The sequence below is a fragment of the Ochlerotatus camptorhynchus genome, unplaced genomic scaffold (genome assembly GCF_037179485.1).
Source record: "Ochlerotatus camptorhynchus isolate MF236.1 unplaced genomic scaffold, CSIRO-AGI_Acam_v1.1 ptg000012l, whole genome shotgun sequence".
Taxonomy (NCBI): domain Eukaryota; kingdom Metazoa; phylum Arthropoda; class Insecta; order Diptera; family Culicidae; genus Ochlerotatus; species Ochlerotatus camptorhynchus.
The window spans coordinates 2,739,303-2,758,953 of NW_027040504.1; the positions used below are offsets into that span (position 1 = coordinate 2,739,303).

At 38.5% G+C, this 19,651-nt stretch overlaps 2 protein-coding genes across 2 annotated transcripts in view; one reads left to right on the forward strand and one right to left on the reverse strand.

The window, feature by feature from the left end:
* LOC135700605 (uncharacterized) overlaps positions 1-19,651 on the forward strand; it is a 474,339-nt gene that overhangs the window by 250,612 nt on the left and 204,076 nt on the right. The window lies entirely within an intron of this gene.
* On the reverse strand, positions 14,627-19,183 carry LOC135700808 (juvenile hormone esterase-like). Its single transcript, XM_065221466.1, has 2 exons — positions 16,468-19,183; positions 14,627-16,409 (listed from the first exon to the last, which is right to left on the reverse strand). The coding sequence occupies exons 1-2, from the start codon at positions 16,693-16,695 to the stop codon at positions 15,381-15,383; spliced, it is 1,257 nt and encodes a 418-aa protein (XP_065077538.1). The 5' UTR covers positions 16,696-19,183; the 3' UTR covers positions 14,627-15,380.

Here is a 19,651-nt window from a genome sequence, read left to right on the forward strand (position 1 = left end):
TTTTATGAACTCACGGAAAATCCCAAATGACTTCTGCCAGGGTATTGAAACAGCATGGGACGTAATTCCTCAATAAATGTTGCAATAGTTGGTTGAAAGTATGCCCAAGCGACTGATGGCTGTAATCGAAAATAAAAAAGGTCACACAAAATACTAAGATAATTGATCCATGAGCATCGAATGTTTTGAAATTCTTTTTTTATATTGTTTACTTCGTTTACTTGTTTACATAAAACATTGAAATTCCACTGATTAACACAAAAGTGATTTGTAGAAAAATAATCAAATGAAAATAAAATAAGATGGTTTAGGAATGTTCTTATCATTGCTCTGTTTATTTAATATTACAAAAAAAAATCATAAATCTTTATAGTCGTTTAGTCCGTTTCCTTTTTTTTATTTCCAACACTGTAAATGCATATGCTTTATTTGAAAAAGTTCACCGTTCAATATTTTGGACTTAGACCTCTTGAACCACCTTTAAATTTTAACGAAAAATGCTCAATGTTTAGTATGTTCTTAACTTGCCCCAATAATCATATTTCACATGGAAAACATGTCCCTGAACGATTTTGAAAAACAAACCCACCCTAATCAGAAACCTTTCCCCCGATCATCTTCTCCTCCTTGTCTCGAAAAGGATAATCTCGATTTAGCGGAAGTGTATCAGTTATGGCACTAGTGGGCCTATAGTTGACCATACGGCCTAAAGCCCCAATGATGTTAGTCTCAATGTATGCCATTTTTGAAAAACTTAATTTGAACTTGATTTAAGCCCTATGGCCAATTAGGAGAGCACTAGTGCCATAACTGGCACACTTCCCCTATTCCATCTGTTTCTGGGATTCGTTTCGTCCATTGCTTCACGATTTCCCAGTTTGTATCTATCGAGCCTAAGCTTATTCCAACAGGTCGTAAAACCCATAATTGATCACACTCAAAGTGCTTTCGGAATCAGTCGGAAAAACATGCGGAGCATTTAATCATCATTATTAGGCAATAAACCTTAGCAAACATTTCCCCTGAAGGCAATTCTTTCGTCTGTTACCATCAATATTAGCTCCCTCTGTGTATGGGTTGTAATCATCAGTAGCTTAATATTGCTCCCCAAGTGGAACCATATGCTTCCGTTTATATGCCACCTACGCTTGCAAAAAAAAAATGTATTCAACTAGTGAAAAGCAAAATTTTAAGCTGATTCACACCCTGCAAATAGTACGACTTCGTACTTGCAGATGGATAATTTTCGCTCGAGTTCGAATGGAAGTGTTTGATCTAATTTTGAAAACTCGTTACCTGCGAAGCTACTAGCCGTGGTAGGACTAGGGTAAAGGGTCAATTATTTGGCGAGGAAATATTTCTCGAAATACATTGTACATTGATTGTGAAGTATATAGCTGAATAAAATCTCGAATCTGATCTGTTACCCTACTGGTGCTCTGTGGCGAAAGTGTATGTGCTACCTACGGTTGATATGAACTTCTACTCAACAGAGATTGGCTTCCCTGAATGATATTTTCACTTCCATACTGATGTACTGATGCTACTGCTGAGTAATGGAAAAGTTCCTATTTGCGTTGAGTGTGAAAATTGAAAAGTTCCAATTCGCTCTTTTGGACAGTCATGGACGGAAATGCCACAAAAATTGACCAACCAGTCGGAGCGTCAAGCCAAAACGGGTTATGCCTTCGGCAAATTCAATAACGAATTCTCAATCCCGATGCAAACCCAATTAACCTTTTGTGCCAATTCGCGAGGTTCGAAATTCACTGGAAACGTTTTTTTTAACGCGAAAATTTCCAACGCTCGATATCCGAGCACGGTCTGAACAAGGTAAGGGTCGAAAAAATGTGCTGATATTAACTCGTCATGCCGCGCTAGTTTGCCAATGACCGCTATCGTTGTTTTTGCCTGGTCGTGACAGTCGTACCTCGAATCGTGGGGGTATCAGAATTCATTCGATGACATTGACATTAATTTATGCTGACTTTTTCGATCAGCATTTTTTTAATCTTGGGTTGAGGAAGTGTTTTGATTTGATTCTACACTACAGCCCAATTCTAATCCCGCACGCAATTAGGAAAACAGAAATCAATCCTTTCCCTCCTGAATGAAGCAAAGCCACGATCCCCACGCTTGCAAAAACAAATATAGCCCCAAATCCGCCATCAATTTCCTGTCGGCGCAAATTTGCTGTCACTCCGAGGGAAGTTTCGCTTTCACACAGAGCACATCCGCAGTGAAATTAATTTTACCCTTGTAAATTCGCACTCACATCCGCCATCTCCGCACGGCATCATCGTTGGGAAGGTATTGGAATGGGGCGCCGCCGCCACACTAGCGTCGGCGACGTGTGTCGACGTTATTTTTAACCTCCATACTGTTCCATTCGACTGTCATCTTGATGGGAATTCCTTCGTTCTTGGCTGAAGCCCCGAAGCGCATGGTTTGGAATGGGAATTCTTGCTCCGCAGACGGAGAAAGGCATTTGGGACACACATATACAAAAGGAACCAAGGAAGCATCTTGTAAATTCTTTCTTACAGGATAAATTATTTGCTCGATGGTGTCGAGGTGCGTCCTACTAAGTCATGTGGTTCTACAGCTGTTTCTCCTATACACCAGAAGGGAGACGTTTTCCCTTCTACAAGCAATGCGTTAGAGGCTGTAAGCAGCCGGCTGGGCGTCCGACTTATGGTTTAATAGGTTTTTGGCTTTGCTCGACGAATCGGAGAGAGGGAGAGAGAAAGTGTGCACCATATGAGACACAAAGCACACCACATCACATCACACATGGCACAACATGACTCAATGGGCCGTAAAAATGTAGTCAGCTCGAGTGGGTCTTTGGCAGAGACTGCTGGAAATGCTTGCTTGCCTGATTCCCGGGCTTTTGACTTTTACTGGAGCAATGTAAAATTCGAAATGGAATTTCGTTGTAAAAGAGCCCTTCGCCAAAAGATCTCGTCTTAGAAAGAGGCCGTTCGTGAGTAACGTTTTCTTTGTTCTCTCAAAATCATTCGTAGCTTTTGAGCAGTTCCACGCCAAATGACGAATCGGAAAAATTCGACCTTCTCCGATTTGCATAATTGTTTGCTATGGGCAATGATTCACATATTTGATAAAATTCGGCGATTTTGGATTTTGTAAAAATTTGTCCTTGAAATTTTTCAAAAAATGTAGTACGGAAACGGAATTTTTTAATCGAAATGATGTCTAAGACAAAGTTGTCGAGAAATTTAATGTTTTCCTGGGAAAAATATACAAACAAATGTTTCTGGTAATTAAATGTAAAAACCTAAATATCTCGAAATGTCCTTTACTTATGTTTGATTTTTTTTTAACAAGATTATGAAAAATGCTAACTTTCGAAATGTCAAAATTTATGGATACTAAAACATTTACAAAATCATAGAACAAGAACTTTTGGTAAATTTTTTGAAAATTTTGCAAAACCATTGTTTAATGTAGTTAATGCTCAGAACATACTGTTTGAGACAATTTAAATCACTTTCTTTTAAGTGTTCACTCGGCTATCGAAAAAAGGAGGCCACTTTCGATGTGTGCCACGCGATCGTCTGTTTTCTCGGCGGCAACCATTGCGTGGTCCTCCTCATTGTTCTTTATCAGCAGTTCTTTCAGTCGATGCGACGTCGACTTTGGAAAGCAACCGTTTCGTGATGAGTGTGTGAGTGCTGACCACGTTTTGCGTCCATTGCTGCAATGGAAGCGCTCTGACCCCCGTTGGCAATACTGCTATACAATGAAACCACTGGAAGCGGATTCCACTCTGATGGAGAAGACTTATTGGATAGCGGAAGATAAAGTGTTCATTGTGTTATACCTTTTGACTATAATTCTAAGATGTTTTGTAGGGTGAACAAGAATCCCCGACTCTGTAAATTCGATTGAGCCTCATCAAATAAATTAATAAACAAATAATAGCCTGTAAAAAAAAATATCGTTAAGTGCCGTAATGGCCTGATTCAGCGCAAATTTCAAAATTTAGAAAATAATTATAAATTGTATATTATTATACTTGAGATGTACAAGAACGTACCACTTGTGTATGGGAAAAATATTAATGTACAGCCATTCCATAGCAAAACGATATCGTGGTTCTCAGTATTTCGTATAAATTGGTAATTTTGTTCCTTATCGCAAAATATTAGACCCGTATTTTATTATTTTGCCTTTAGGGTGGTCCAAAAATCCAAATTACAGTTGATATTTTGATCTTCGAAATTGGCCCAGTGGTTCAAAGTTATGTATTTTAGGATGGGTCATCATGATCATTTTTTCAGAACAATGTTTTTTTTTGGTACCATTTGGGGTCCCAAACAACTGTGCAAAATTTGGGGACGATTGGTTGTTACCAGGTTTTCCGCATTGCGTTTGAAATTTGTATGGAAATTAGCATGGGAAAACCTATTTTTTTGCATCTTTATTACTAGGGATCACACAATTTTCACAAACCACGCATCTAAATATGTTAAAGTATACCCCATAAAGTTCCAAACAATTTTGCTCAAGGATGTACAACACTGCCCGTGTACCAATGAAAGTCAGAATCCAAACTGAAATAATTTTGAAGTTAATTATTTTATCGGTTTGGTATGTTCAGATGAAATATTCAATAACAATAGATCTATCTCATATGCGTAGTCGGATGGAGGATTGGGTGGGGGGGGTTGGGTCATTCATATCAATAGATGTAAAACTTCAAACTGAAATAACTTCGGAGCTTCTTATCTTATCGATTTGGTACGTTCAGTTGAATTAACAATTTTTTAATCTCATAGGCATATTAAGAGATAAGGGGGGGGGGGGGCTTACTCTTATTCTCTTCCCTATTCGTTTGATGCAATATACAGTGCCAGATATATTCACACAAATGTCATTGGATTGTAATGTTTTTTTTTTTTTTTCTTTATTAAAGAGATTTTTAGCCATAGGCTAGTTCATCTCTTATTGGATTGTAATGATTATATTTCATTTTAATATATTCTACGATTTCTCAGGGTAATCTTTTCGATGCTGTTCTATCCCTTGAAGCAAATATTACTGTTGAACTTGGATGGATTTCTTGATATGTCAGAAATTAGCTTCATCCCTCATTCAGCCATATCATTGACAACCATCAAGGAAGCAACTCGTTGTATCGCATTGAAATAATCTGTATCATTGCTCCACTCGTTTGCCGGTTTTTGCATGAAGCCGGTCGAAATTTCGAAAAGGAATCAGCACTGTTAGAAGAGACGTTTGGCTTGGGATCCCAACTGAAACTAAGCCTTAAGTAAGGTGAATACAGTTTTCGTTTTCTCTTGTTTTTGGTTCTTGACGTACGACTACTTCTGTGTTTTCTATATGTGGGTGGCCCGAATGGCAGTTAAATATTTCAAATAAAAGCTTTGTATGGAAATGTTAAATTGTCCAGCTGCTAATTATTCAAAAAACATCTCCTCACTAACAAATGAACGGACAAGTGGATATTAAATATTTTCACAACAACAATTTTCGTTTTAAAAACTGCATATAGTAAGCCCTCCCTCGCTCTCTACCAACGCTTATGAGATTGAGCAAATGTTTTTGAATAATTCATCCTGAACATAGCAAATCGATAAGATAAGAAACTCCGAAGTTATTTCAGTTTGAAACTATTAACTAAATAATTCAGAGATTTTCGTATCAGTTTAGGGAACTTCGGCAAAAAAGTTCAATGAAGTTTAGGGAACTTCGTTCAATTTCAGGGAACTGCCGAGATGTTTTTTTTTAACTAGTTCGTTTATTTGGAAGGCTCAATCGCGTTAGCTTTACGGAGCCGATAGTTCATTGTTCTTTGTTTGTAACAAAATTCACTTAATTCTATGTCTAGTAGGAGTTGGGCCGAATACTCGCGGCTTACTCGAGGTTAGAGAGGTACATTGTCAAAGGATAGGATCAGGGGAGGAGTTTGGGGGTAAGGTTTCGTTGTCTCATCATAGCGACTGCCGAGATGTTCAGAAACATTTGTAGAAAAATTGCAGAATATTTCTAGAAGTTCCGAAATGTTCGTAGATGTTCTATGATCTTGGTAGAATTAAAGCTTATGAAACTTGAACCAAGTTCACGGAACTTCTAAAAAGTTGAGAACATTTCTTGAACTGAAGGAAACTTTATACATGTTCAGCAAAAAAAAATCGTACAAGTTCAGAAATCTTGGTAGAAATTCAGTACACATCATGGAGGAGTCCAGGCATTCCTGGAAGATTGGATTCGGCAACGATAACTACTTGCTTCGTTGATTACAAAATTCAGCGCAATAGACAGCTGAGTGAATCGTCACAAAAGTTGATCACTTTTTACCGATAAATTCGGATATTATTCCAACCATATATTTGATAGTTCATTTTTATGAGGTCAAAAATGCACATTTTCAATTCTGGGGTGAAGTTGGAGCTCATGCTGGTTGTCATGCAAGGCAATATCCAGTGGTTAGCATTTAAAGTTGTTTTGTGTTTGCTCAAAACGAATCTGGTTTTAAAATTTCTAAAAAGGTTGTGGTTTGCGAAAAAATAACTGTATAGGGGAAATGGATGTAATGTCGGCCTAAAAGCCCCTAATTTGGGCCCTTACATAAATTCAGCAATCGACTAAATTTTCAATAGCGAACAAAAATATCCATAAGTTCCGTCCCAATCATCTTAATAAAATATATAAATAGAAGATTTTCAGTGATGTACCCAATCTTAGATCCATAGGCCAACATTAGAGCCATTTCCCTATGTTATCGCAAAACAGTTTAAAAGACGCCTAAATGTAGGCAATTTACAGAAGATTATCACAAAAAATCTTTTTTATGGTAGTAAATTATTTATTTCAACGAAATCTGATTTCAGATTCGGATTCAGAGACCAAAAATCAAATATTATAATAAATAATTACGCCAAACACAGCACCAGTATAACTGCTGATTATGATTGGATTTTGAAGAACAATTGTAAGTTTGGAGCGGTAGAATGAATCGTTTGTTAGGTAAAACATAAAATTCTCATTAAAGCTATTTAATCGAATACTGATCAAATTATTCCACAACATTAGCATTTTTGAGAAACGAAAATTGAGCGATGTAGTGGTCATCACTAAATTATTTTTTTTACGCATTTTTATTATTTTTATTTTACCGCCATGCAGCATGGGAACAGCATTTTTAATACCGCCATATTTTTCATTGATTTATTTGTGATTGTTGAAACAACTTGTTTTAAATTTGGTTGCAATTTGAATTCACACGATCAAAATCTAGAGCCGTAAAAAATCTCGTAAAAACAGAATTTGTGACAGGTAACCCTAGCGAAGCTGGAGATCAAATAGAAATCAATATTTGCTGATTTACGGTTACGGTTTTGCTCGGGAAGCGGTCGCTTAGTAGAACGAATCAATCATTTGTTTCCTAGCTTTAAAATGTGTTAGCAGATAAAATTAATTTAAATTCGTGCCAGTGATTTGAGATATATTTATATCGTTTAGTCATTAATCTATCGTTTTAAAGTTTGCACTCGGAAAGAACGTTTCTCATATTCTTTCAGTTTCTCGCCTGATTCGCTCTACTGTTGTCAGTTGTGGCGAGTATATCCGGAGTGATTTGAGATTTGAGCGTAATTGCTTTTGTAAACAAACACGTCAATCTCCGATTTGTGGAGGATAAAAGCTCAATCTCGTAAACAAACCATAACAAATGATAGAGGAAACATTCTTCTACCTTTTTAGGTTATTAGTTTTCGATCTTGAGCTTTTATTCGCAAGAAATCGGTGATTGACGTGTTCGTATACAAAAGCAATCACTCCCAAATCTCGAATCACTCCCCGGATATACGCAGTCATCTGCTTGTTAGAACTAACACTTGTTCAGTTATATTTCAGTAAGCAAGCATGGCTATTTTGCTATTTCTCTGAGTTAATGAATTTACCCATATCCGCATTCCCTCAAAATCAGTTAAAATGGTATTTTTTCCAAAACATTAAGTGATAAAAATGTGGAAACATTAAAAATAATATTTTAAAGTAATAGTCAAACAGTCACAATAGCTTCTGATCATACTAAAGGTTCTTTAAAGGTCAATATGTGCCCTCAATGGGACTTCTAAATTGGCTTCACCGAACTAGATTTAAGAAATTTTAGAGGACTTATTTTTTTCCTTGATTTGTTTTCCGTCGATCTTGTTTTCCGTACTGAGTACCAATGTTACTGACGCCAGGAGGGCAGCTCTCACACATGAACCCTATCTATCAACTGATCAATTCATGGACCAGGTGTGATCCGAGATTTTATGCCTCAGAAAATCCCGACGGCGTTGACTGGGTTGAACCCAGGCCCTTTGGAGTGAGAGGCATTCACACTGACTACTACACCACCGGTGCCACTTAGGGGACTTAATAATTTATACAGAAATCTGAACACACACAGAATCATCAAATTTTAACCAGTCTATATAAATTGCAGTGCTTTGTCAAGCTTAATAGACCAGCGTTGTTTTTAAATTTTTTAACAATTATGTGATTTTAAAATCAGAATAAGATCAAAATTGTGCTTGGAGATCACTTTAGTTGGTTAAAAATTATAGATTTTTCAGTTTTATAATTTTTTCGGATAAATCAAACCAATTTACAAATAAATTGTCAGGAATATATAAATTTGGTACAACAACAATACAGATATTTTCTAAGAACATGTTTTATAATTTCGGAAATTTTTGAATTATTAACCAGGAATTTATACAAGAAAATTCAGTTGCTGGATGGATTTTGAGGAAATAGATAATTTAAAGGATGTTCTTGAATAATATATCCTGTGTAGGGTTTTAAGATAATTCATTTATAAAAAAAAATAATATCCCAGATACAGAAGAAAAATCAAGTTCCAGATTTGGGAGTGTATATAAAATTACGAGACTTCGAAAAAGTAGAAGGGTCTGTGCCTAGGGGCACGAACGGAAGCTTGACGTAGGACCGCTAGTGGACGGAACAAATGTGAACATTTAGTTCTTTTAATTGATCAATCATCAATTATCTACCGTTTTTTATTTGTAAACGTATCAAATTTGTAGTATTTATTTCAAAGAGAAAGTTGATGAAGAGAATCCAAGGGACTGTCAACTTAAGTATTTTCGAATCATCTACCCGACTTTAAAAGGTGAATTTTGATTTTTTTGTTATGAATTTTTAAGTTTTGTGCATTTTGGTATTAAAGTGTATTCAATTCACGTCTCACAGGATTTCCTTCCGAATAATATGAATGAGGCGAGGCGGAAAGTATCGTTTGTACAGAATATGTAAAAAGGAGGGATTTCGAGAGATTGAACTCGTGAGAACTTATTTTCTCTCAAATTTGATTTTATTGGCTTTCTGGGGACTGAATATACACCCTAAGCGAATTATTCCCACTTCTCTCAAATTCTATATGGATTTTTAACACTCCTACCAGCTTTAGAGATGAACTAGCCTATGGCTAAAAATCTCTCTAATAAAGAAAAAAAAAAAAAAAAAAAAAAAAACTCCTACCAGCGTGTTCTGGAAAATGATCGGACGATGATTAATCTCACCAATACATTCGGGCCTACAATTCCACACCTTATAGAGAGACCAGGTTGAGCCTTGATAGCTAGCTGCTTGTGGGAACTGATGACCTTGACCAATGTCCAAATAATACTCTTTAACAAATTTTTGGTGGCCCTGAAAACGACCGTTTTGTAGTGATGGTTGAGTAATTCTGAGCTGAGTGTTCAACACGGATGAGGCTGTCGAGTTGTATGTCGTTTGGAGCGCATGGCATAGATGACCGACCCGCAGCGACTCACTAAGAGCTACTGATTCCGATCCATAGCATAGCGGTGCAGCTTCTTCCTCCTTTGATGGTTGCTTATGTGGGCTCTGCAGCTCGCTGCTTACACGCGGCAGCCTTTCGTTGTTACTGGAGAACAATTTTCAACGCCACACGTCGAAAGCACTGCTACTGCTGCTACTGATTTCGACGACCAAACACCACCACACAGTGGTGTGGTCGTCGGGAGCGTGTGGTTCTGAGTATTACGCAATTCCATCCTCCCTATTAGCACGCGCCCGAGGATCGGAGGCGAATGCCACTTCGTCTACTTACTACTCTCTGACGACTGTGCTGGGGAAGCAGCATATGCATGTAGGTATTTGGTGGATTTGTTAGTTAATTTGACGCTTTTGGACAATGCTGGACATTTACCAGTTTTTCAATTCAGTTTCTTGTTGAAAATCAACATTTGGAAGCAATGTTATCGATGCGTAGCCATATTTCTGATCGATTGGTGATAAAATTTTCGAAATTGGACCAAGGGCAGCTGAGTTATTAACGTTCAAAATCTTTCTTAATTTGTTACATGTTCCATTTTCGGTTTTCACAAAGTGTACCCCCATATAGAAATCAAAGACGTAGTCCTACGTCAAAATGTGTGAATTCTCATGCAGAAGAGATTTTAATATCTTAGTTCATCAAGACATTGGGACTCGGATAAATGCTGGGCTTTTTAATTTGTAACTTAAAATATATCATATGTCTGAGATAAAAGACATTTTTTTTAAAACTTAAGGACATTACATGTTTTCAAGATAATCCACACTGAGCGAATATTAAATAATGCAAACTTCAACAAATTTTCCAATATTCGTAATGACATTATTTTTCAGCACTGATTTCTCTTTCTTTGAAGTTGGGTCTCTTCATTCTAGATTTTCCCAGTAATTTTAAACCTGGTTACCCAAGTAACATGTTAAGTTTTATTAAATGCTACAAAGCTACACTAACACAACATTCATAAAACCCTGGTCAAAGCTGTTTTGCCATTGATGCATCCACCAAAGCCTCATTAAGACTGGAATCTGTCTAGTTGGCCCACCCTGGAGAAGGTTCTTAAAGATGTATTCTTGGAGCTCTTCAAGATTGATTTACTGCCAGAAGATTATATGGCGAACGCATTGAGAACCATTTGAAACCCGTATTTAAGCTACAATAAAAGCTGTTTGGTAACAATAAAACCCTTTCTTGATGTAGTTAGCTGCTTGCTAAATCAGCTAGACAAGCATCAATCAATATCGAAAAGAATTCATAATTACCATCAGATCTTATCAAAATAACGAAAATGAAAACTGATCGTATAAAAATCCTGTTGAATTACCAAAATTATTTAAATAGTTCTCATAAAGTGGCTTAGTCTAAGGTACAACATAAATCCTATTAGAGTGCATTGTATGAATTACGCTCGATTTACGCTCATTGTTCTCAAAACAAAAGAAGCGCTCCTAGCGAATTCCCTGTTTCTACGTTTATGCGTAGGATGAAGAAAATCTAATGGCGTTTCAATGCGTTAGGACGGGAATGAAACGCGTAGAACGAATTTAGAATCAGTGTTAGGATTTAAACAATATCTCAACAATTTGTGACTCTTTGTCGAATCCAACGGTACGTATCGAAAGGTGAATAAATTTAAAAGGCATCTTTGACAGAAATATTAAATTTTTTGTTCAAACCCGTAAAAAAAAGAGATAAAGCGCGGGTTGTGCTTAGTAGGTCGGAAATTAGATCAAAAACCCTATGGTGGAGGCATAAAAGTTGATTTCATGGACCATTTGCGAAAAAGTTGTTTTGCTTTCTTGTCCCTAACAAATTCAAAAGGTTTTTATGAACTTGACAACTGAATTGTATTGATCTAAAGCCATTTTGCTTGAACCTAACCCGTTCAGATTTATGTCAGCATTTTTGGAGGCAAATCTGCCGGCAAAAATTTAAATGTCAAAGTTTGTTTATCTTTCTATAGTTGCGCTGTGCGATCCAGCGTTCTTCCGGGCAATGGAATTGGAAGCAATTACTCAGAAAGTGTGCGATACTTTTGTACTATATTTAGCATTTCGAACAGCTTCTTCCCGAAAAACATCGCCTTCTTCCGGATGGTTCCCGAATAAAATCGCTGTCATGGATCGGAAACCAGTTAATCTCTGCTAACTGGCAGTTTGGTAGTTTGCTGTCGGTACTGATCCAAGTAATTCCGATCGTCACCTATTGGTACCGGTTCAGTCGACGTCCTGGTTCTTTTAAAGCAGTAAATTTGGCTGAAATCGACTTTTCTTCGATCGTTTGAATCGCTTGAATTTGTCATCCTACTTCGTCTATCCTTCGATATTTCGTTGTCATAAATTCTGGTTTTATTCACTAAGAGGATCCATATCTTTTAAGTTCAATTTATAAACAGAGTAATTGTGGATTTTATAATACACTTTAAAAAGACTTAAAAGCATCAAAATATGCCTTTTGCTCTCATTTAAACACTAATGATTTTATGGTTGCTTTTATAATGATAGAACACTTTTATAGAGTATGTGATCAAGACATTAATAAACAATTGCTGATGAAGTTTATGATTGAATTACAGAACAGTTTATGGAGGGATTGAGAAAAGCTTTAAATTAATGTTTAAAACTAGGCACTCGTCGACTTTCTCGCCAGACTGTAAAAGGTTTTTGAAACAGCAAAAAGCTGAATTACTCAACAGCAATGTTTAGTACACTTTAAAATGCTGTATTTAAACTAAATGGATTGTTTATTGCCATTATAAAACCATCATAATATAGAGTGGATGCCAAATGGTGGCTGAATTGTTACTTGGGCACCCTTTTTTTTTTTCCTTGATTTGTTTTCCGTCGATCTTTTTTTCCGAGCTGAGGACCAATGTTACCGACGCCAGGGAGGCAGCTCCCACACCTGGACCCTACCTATCGACCCATCAACTCATGAACCGGGGACCAACGGATTTACTTCAACCATTGCAGAGCAAATAAAAAAGCGCGTGTTTTGATACCCTTGGCACAACTGTGCACCGGCGCCTCTAATTGAATATGCTTTCCAATCTAATCTAATCCACCACCAACACATCCAGTTATTGAAAGCATCGTGGAAAATGGTGGATATAGCGTCATATTTTTTTTATTTGATATATAGTATCGAATATACGTCACACATACCAAAACGGCCAGGTCAACTATGCAGAGTTTAAGGGGCAAGATGATTCAGAAAACATCGGGCCTGTTGAAATCTTCGATTAGAAAGGTTAAGTGATGCTCCGTTTTTCTCTGAAGGTTGGGACATGAGCACTATGTCTTGTCCTAGCCTCTTATGGCTTATGGTTATAGCGCCATTACTCTCTTTCTAAAAAGCGAAGAGGGAAAGGAAAAGGAGAGGGACAAGGGAAAAAGGATTATAAATGCTCTGTGAACACGGAAAGGTTATCTACCAGGGTAACTCGTTTTTTAAACCTGGTTAAATGCTTTTGCTCAAGATTACAATTTTTAAGAAGCTGTTTGAAATTTGAATATTACCTTTCAAGAGAAATCTTCAATTGTGTGCATCAAAATATTCATTAATTTTTTAGAGATGAATCACCTAGATGAAGGCTGAAAATCTCTTTAACACCTCCCACCGAGCTCATAGGTGATCTCAATTAAATTTCCAGATAGAATTGAAGTTTTAGGGTTTCCCATATTTCTCAGTTTCTTCCTGGCTTTGGCGCTGTTACACGAGCTTACGCATACTCTCAACATGATGTGCTTTGAAGTACTTTCACAGCTATTAATTTAGAGCTCTCTTCACCAACCACTGCATGAATTTGTAAATTGTGTGGCAAGCAAAATTATATTCTATGTAAAAAAAATCTAACCTGAAATTTTTCAAAACCAGTTTAGTCGATCACCAATTTTTGTTTATTAGGTCCGCAATTATGGAGTTCATTATCAATAATTATCTTTGAAGCAATGTCCGTTTGTATTTTTTTATGTCATGGAATTTGAACTAAAATTTAAAAATCTATTGCTAACATTATTACTAATTATCTTTCTTCTTTCTTTAATTTCAGGTGAGTGTCTCAATGTCTTATCCTACTGTTAGAATCCTATTCTAGAAGATTATCATGCGTCAATAATAGTAAGTTTCAAACACTTGATCATATACCTATGTTGTTCAGTGGAAAACTTTGTAGTTCAATTTAGCCACTGGCTAATTTCAAGTTGCCCTACTGGGACTTGAACGATTTGATCCATCTTTTTATCCATTCTGCACATCCATCTAATCTTATCTATTATGCCATAGCAAGTACCAACAAATCAAAAGATTAATCCAGCATCCCAAAAACATGACTCCTGGCGGTTTATCTCTTCAACCAAGATCCTTCCACTGCCAGAGGCGAATGCTTCCCTAGAGCAAAATCCCGATCCGAACTGACAAGTCGGTCTTAAATTGACTTCGCCTTAACCGTCATCCTACACTCAGTGGTTTGGCGGCGGCGGCGGCAGCCGGCGGTGGGTGACTTTAATTTTCCATCCCTGAACCGAACCGGGCCCGCAGAGCCTGGAGGAAGCTATCGATTTCGCTTCCCATCCTAGCCGTTCTCGGTGTGGATATTGGCTTACCCCGAACCACAAACCACTACGCAGTCGAGGCTGCCTTCCACCATCATCATCATCATCGTCATCATCGTCGTCGGCCTTTGTGGCTTTGCTACACGGTCTGTGATGTGCCGTATTAATAGAATATAGGAAGAAGGGTGACTCCACCGCCGCCCAATCAGTCACTGTTTGCGAGCTTATCTCGGATATGAGATTGAGTAGGTACGTGTTATTAAAAAAACGATTGCATTGTGCATCCTTACGTAATGCTAAACGTCCCGTGTAAACTCGTTTATGGAAGGGCGTTCACAATGAGCGGTAACTCAAAGTGACTTGTTTGCTGAACGTGCATCGACCACAATGCGGCTAGGATGTTGTCGACAGAGGTTTCACCGTGGCTTTGTTCGAAATAAAGTCATTTTTATTAAACTGAAACTTGAGTTCCCTCACGCAGCAACTGGTTCCACCAATGAATTTCCCATAGGGCAATCATTGCTTCGTCCGTTGGTTCACGGTGCACGACACTTATTCCAGAGGGACCATCAGAGTTGGTAAACTCGACCAGTTCGATTTGCTGTCCTGGATGTTTGCACTTTCTTCCAGGAACGGTCATCCTTCCTTTGTAGGCAAAATTGACAAATTCGTTGACCAGCAGTCGTGACATGGCTGCTTCGGGTGAATCACTGGGAAAATCCGGGTATTGACGGAACAGGTACATCAATTCTTCGGCATGGCAAGCCTCACTGTTGTACGCATTGGTTAGCAACGGCGCTACTACTGAGCAAGAGTAGCGACCTTTGAAGTTGAAGTAGTACAAACTTACGGGAGCTTCGGATTGTGGGACTTTCTTCAAGTGCTGATGGATACCCATCATCATGGGAAAAGTAAAACCCACTTCGGTAATGACCTGTAAAAAATACAAATTCATTCAATCTGAATGTTCAAGGTATTTCGATACCCACCCGGGTCAATCCAATTGCATTTGCAGAACTTATTGGTGTCCCTCCGAAGTATCTATCGGACACAACCGTTTGTGGAATTCCCGTCAATAGAGGTACAAGATGTTGCTGATTTGCAAGCAACTGCTGAAGAAGAGTTGAATTCGTATAAATTGCCTGCATCAGTGCCATTCCCTCAGCCGGGAGGTACCCCGTCATCCATGGAACTTTCTGGTAGCGACCTCTGGACCAGAGAACTTTAGGATCCTCATCCAAGAACGTTTCCTTATCTACGTATTTCTCCACGACCGGACGAAACAGTATGATGGGTTGGTTATGCCAAATCTTAAGTTCGTCAACGCTGTTGACGAGTCGTGTGGCATCTACCTTCCGTAGTGCATTGACCAGCTGCCACGAGTTAATATTTTCAGCTTCATCAACTCCTGTGGCAAGCGCTAGTCGTCGCGCCAATCCTAGCTGATCAGGATAAGCCTCGTTCCAGTAAGATAATGCACTCCCACTTTGGGAGATTGCCTTCGCAAAGAGCCCTTTGCTCAGTGGGCTCATCATATGAAACTGCACCGAGGAAGCTCCGGCACCTTGTCCAAAAATGGTAACTTTTCGAGGATCACCGCCAAAGCTGCCGATGCTGCGTTGAACCCATTGGAGTGCCAATGCTTGATCTTTGAGCCCAAAGTTTCCCGGAGCCGACCGATCATCGGTCGACAGGAAACCTAATGCTCCCAGTCGATATTGAATGGTTACCAGGATGACCTTTCGGTTGTCCATGAACTTCTCCGGCCCGTAGAGCGATGGACGAGCACTCAAACCGATGTAGCCTCCTCCGTGGATGAATACCATCACCGGTAATGGTTTATCGTTTGCGGACTTTGGCCGGTAGACATTCAAGTACAGGCAATCCTCCTGACCGTGAACAGTTGCACCCAGATAGAAGTCGTATTTTTGAATGCAAATTGGTTTCGGTGCGCTGACGTTGAGGTAACCCTCCCAGGGGTCCAATGGAAGTGGGTTCTGCGGGGGATCAAACAAATTAAGATCAATTGCTAAATATTGGGTTAGGAGTTCTTACAGAAAACCTTAGCCGCCCAACTGGAGGCTCTGCGAATGGGATTCCCATGAAGGCGTCAAATGGCCCCCGTTCCAGCCCGTTCATTTTGATTCCACAGAGGCATCCATCGGGAGTTTGAACGGCTGGTCCAAAGTTACACCAAATCAAGCACTGGGTGCTACTGTTAGTGCGGCCAGGTTGAATTGAATTCAACACCAGAATCGGCATCAGCAATCGAAGCTTGATCATCCTGAAATTATATAGGTCAATCGCAATTGAAATGCCTGTTGAATTTCCAAACTTACCTGTAGGTATTTTGAGGATGACAATGTGTCTTCCAAGGTGCGACTGCACTTCCAGTCAACTGATGCGGCATTCATTTTCGGGGTCATATTTAAAGGGAATCCAAAAGTGGTCCAGCACGGAAAGAATTCCCAGAATTCGAAAGAAGGAAAGTGTGCCACATTCGGTGACAGTAGAGAAAGGAAATGCACTAGCGTGCAATTGTGACCCTTGTGCAAAAATTTGAACCAAGAACCGGTTGATTGAAGAAAAAAATGGACTGTGGATTGCTTTTAAATTAAAAACGTCGATTGAGTGGAGTTCGAGTGATTTAGTCAATTTAGTGTCTGCTTGGGGTGATCTTCAACTGTAGTTATTGCATGTCTCAAATTCTTGTTTTAGAGCAACATATTTTAAGCAATTTTAGATAGTTTTACACTCAATTTCAGAATGCTTTGTTCACTTAGAATAGCGTTAATTGAATAGATTGAGGTAGATGCCTACTGCTGTGTCCGGCAGATCTTCAAGTGGATATATATAGTCTAGTAGATGGAGTTCAGCTTAGTTGAGAAACAACTTGCTAGGAGGCATGTTCATAAGTATCACGCCTGAGCCAACAAGGTTCTAAAAACTGTCTGAACTTTGAAGAGTTAAATCTAGATCTGGATTTGCGCCTGAATTTTAATTTAACAAACTGTTAATTACGATATAAAATAAACTTACATCGCGCAATATAATCGAAACTGGCAATGAAGATTGAGTAAATCATATAGAACTTTGCTGAAGACCGCAAATCTGTGCGTTTTCGCTGTAAAAATTATTCCGCATTGAGTATGGGGAAATTTTTAACAGAATTCCTGGCAACACTGCTTAGCATAAATAACTCTATCTGACTGCATATTGAAGGAACTAAAGAAATTCTGAATGGTACACAAATGTGAAAGTGTCAGAAAGGCGTGTAAGAGTGTCAAAGCTCGGTGGATGATGAGATGGTATTAAGTAATTAATTAGGGTGACATCTGTGCAGCCAAGAGATGTTCAGGAGTCCTGTAATTGTCATATCTGTACCAAACATTACTTGTTCAGCTTTAAGATTTTTTGAACGAGTCACTCCAACTAATCCCATTTGATTGATACTGTGTTTCGTCCAGAGTTGCGACCTATCACAATCACGATCGTCAAACAGCTGATGGTAGTAACGCTTTGTACATTCCTATCAATGTGCTCGTCGAAGCTCTCTCCATGACCATCCATCAAGTTGACGAAAGAAGTAAAAAGCAACTGGTGAATGTCGTCTTCTGTTGTGATCCATCACCGATCTGGTCATTCCCGACAATCACGACACTCATCTGTGCTCGTTTTGAAGCAGTTGCTGCTTTGCTTGCTTATGTGAGCGTGTTGGTGAGTGAGCCCAACAGCTTCCGTTTAATGTTGCCTGCTTTGTTTGTAACTCACACAGTCACGCCTGCCGAGACGAACTTGGAATGCGTAGGCATTGTTTTCATTTTCTTCTGTCGTTTCGCTTTTTCTCATGATCGTACTGCAGAAGTCTTCATTGTTTTCGTTGTGCTTTTCATCATCAGCAGCGAGTGTAACGTTTTGCTTGTGAGCAGCGACCATTACTGGTGATTGTTGTTTGCCATGGCTCTAACTCTCACTGCGTGACAAAACGATCTGTCAGCGATAGTCGGTTGATGCGAAGACGAGTGTCACGTGAGTGTCATGATATTTTGCATCACTGGTTTCGTCAACCATTCGATATAGCTGAATATCTTGGAATGAATAAGTGTTGACACGGTAAATTTAGAGCTGATAACTCGCTGAATGTTCATATGAGCGGGGCGCCCACCTTAAATTCAGGCGTCTCCTTCCACGAGAGTTAATAATTAATCATGTTATCATGCTCATGCGTTAGTTTTATTTCAGATATCACTGCTGGTATTTATGGTGACATCTATAGGAAATTACACGTACACTTAGTTCCGTTAATTGTTAACAGAGGGCAGTGCACAATAGTCCCAAATTCGAATTTAGGAAGACAAAAATGTTTGCGCCCAAACTGTCAGTTTTAGGTGTATACTATCTTCGGGAAAGTTTCTTCATATTTTTTGGTCAATCATTTTATGTTAAAGAAATTATGGTGGTCAAAGTAGGAATTTGAGCGGAGCTCTCTCTGTTTATATTATTTAGTATGACTATGATTGCCCCTGAAAAGAAACTTTTGATATGAATTTTAGTTGGGACATGTTTAGAAATTTAACTGTTTTGGAAAATCTGGGTGGTCCTGAAAAGGGTCGATGGTAGTACAGGCTTAAAGCCTTTGGAAGATGATGATGACGTGTAGGCAGACAATACTTGACATATACCACTTTTTCAATGATATATTGGTAAAAACCAACAGTCGGAATCATTGATATTAATGTGTAAAAATATTTCTTATCGATTGGTGATGAAATTATTGATATTGGTCCACGGGCAGCTGAGTTATTAACGTTCAAAATCTTTCATAATTTCGTTACATGTTCCATTTTCGGTTGTCACGAAAAGTACCCCCATATAGAAATCACAGACGTAATCCTACGTTAAAAATGATTGAATCATTTATAGCTCATGAGATTTGAACACGTCAAGTCTGATTTTGAACACTTCTCTGGGAGCATCTGTAACATTTCTGGCATGTCACCATGATGGTGTCCAGCCATTAGGCTGAAGATCATTAGACCGAATGGTCACTAGCACAGACTTAAATAAATTTAGACGTGTTTCCCTAATGGTCGATGCGTCCTGGATACTCAATATGGCCACCAGTTATTATATTTTTAAAGTTCCTGATTTTAACATCAACATCACAGAATTCTGAAACCCTACCTTTTATTTATAGAGTTATAGAATCATGATAACACTACATAGATCATCGACCAAA

Bases quoted from the DNA above. Each gene is read 5' to 3' on its own strand.
- LOC135700808 (XM_065221466.1), bottom strand. From the start codon at position 16,695: ATGATCAAGCTTCGATTGCTGATGCCGATTCTGGTGTTGAATTCAATT. The intron at 16,410-16,467 runs GTAAGAACTCCT...GATCCCCCGCAG, and splicing joins TTGGGCGGCTAAGGTTTTCT to AACCCACTTCCATTGGACCC.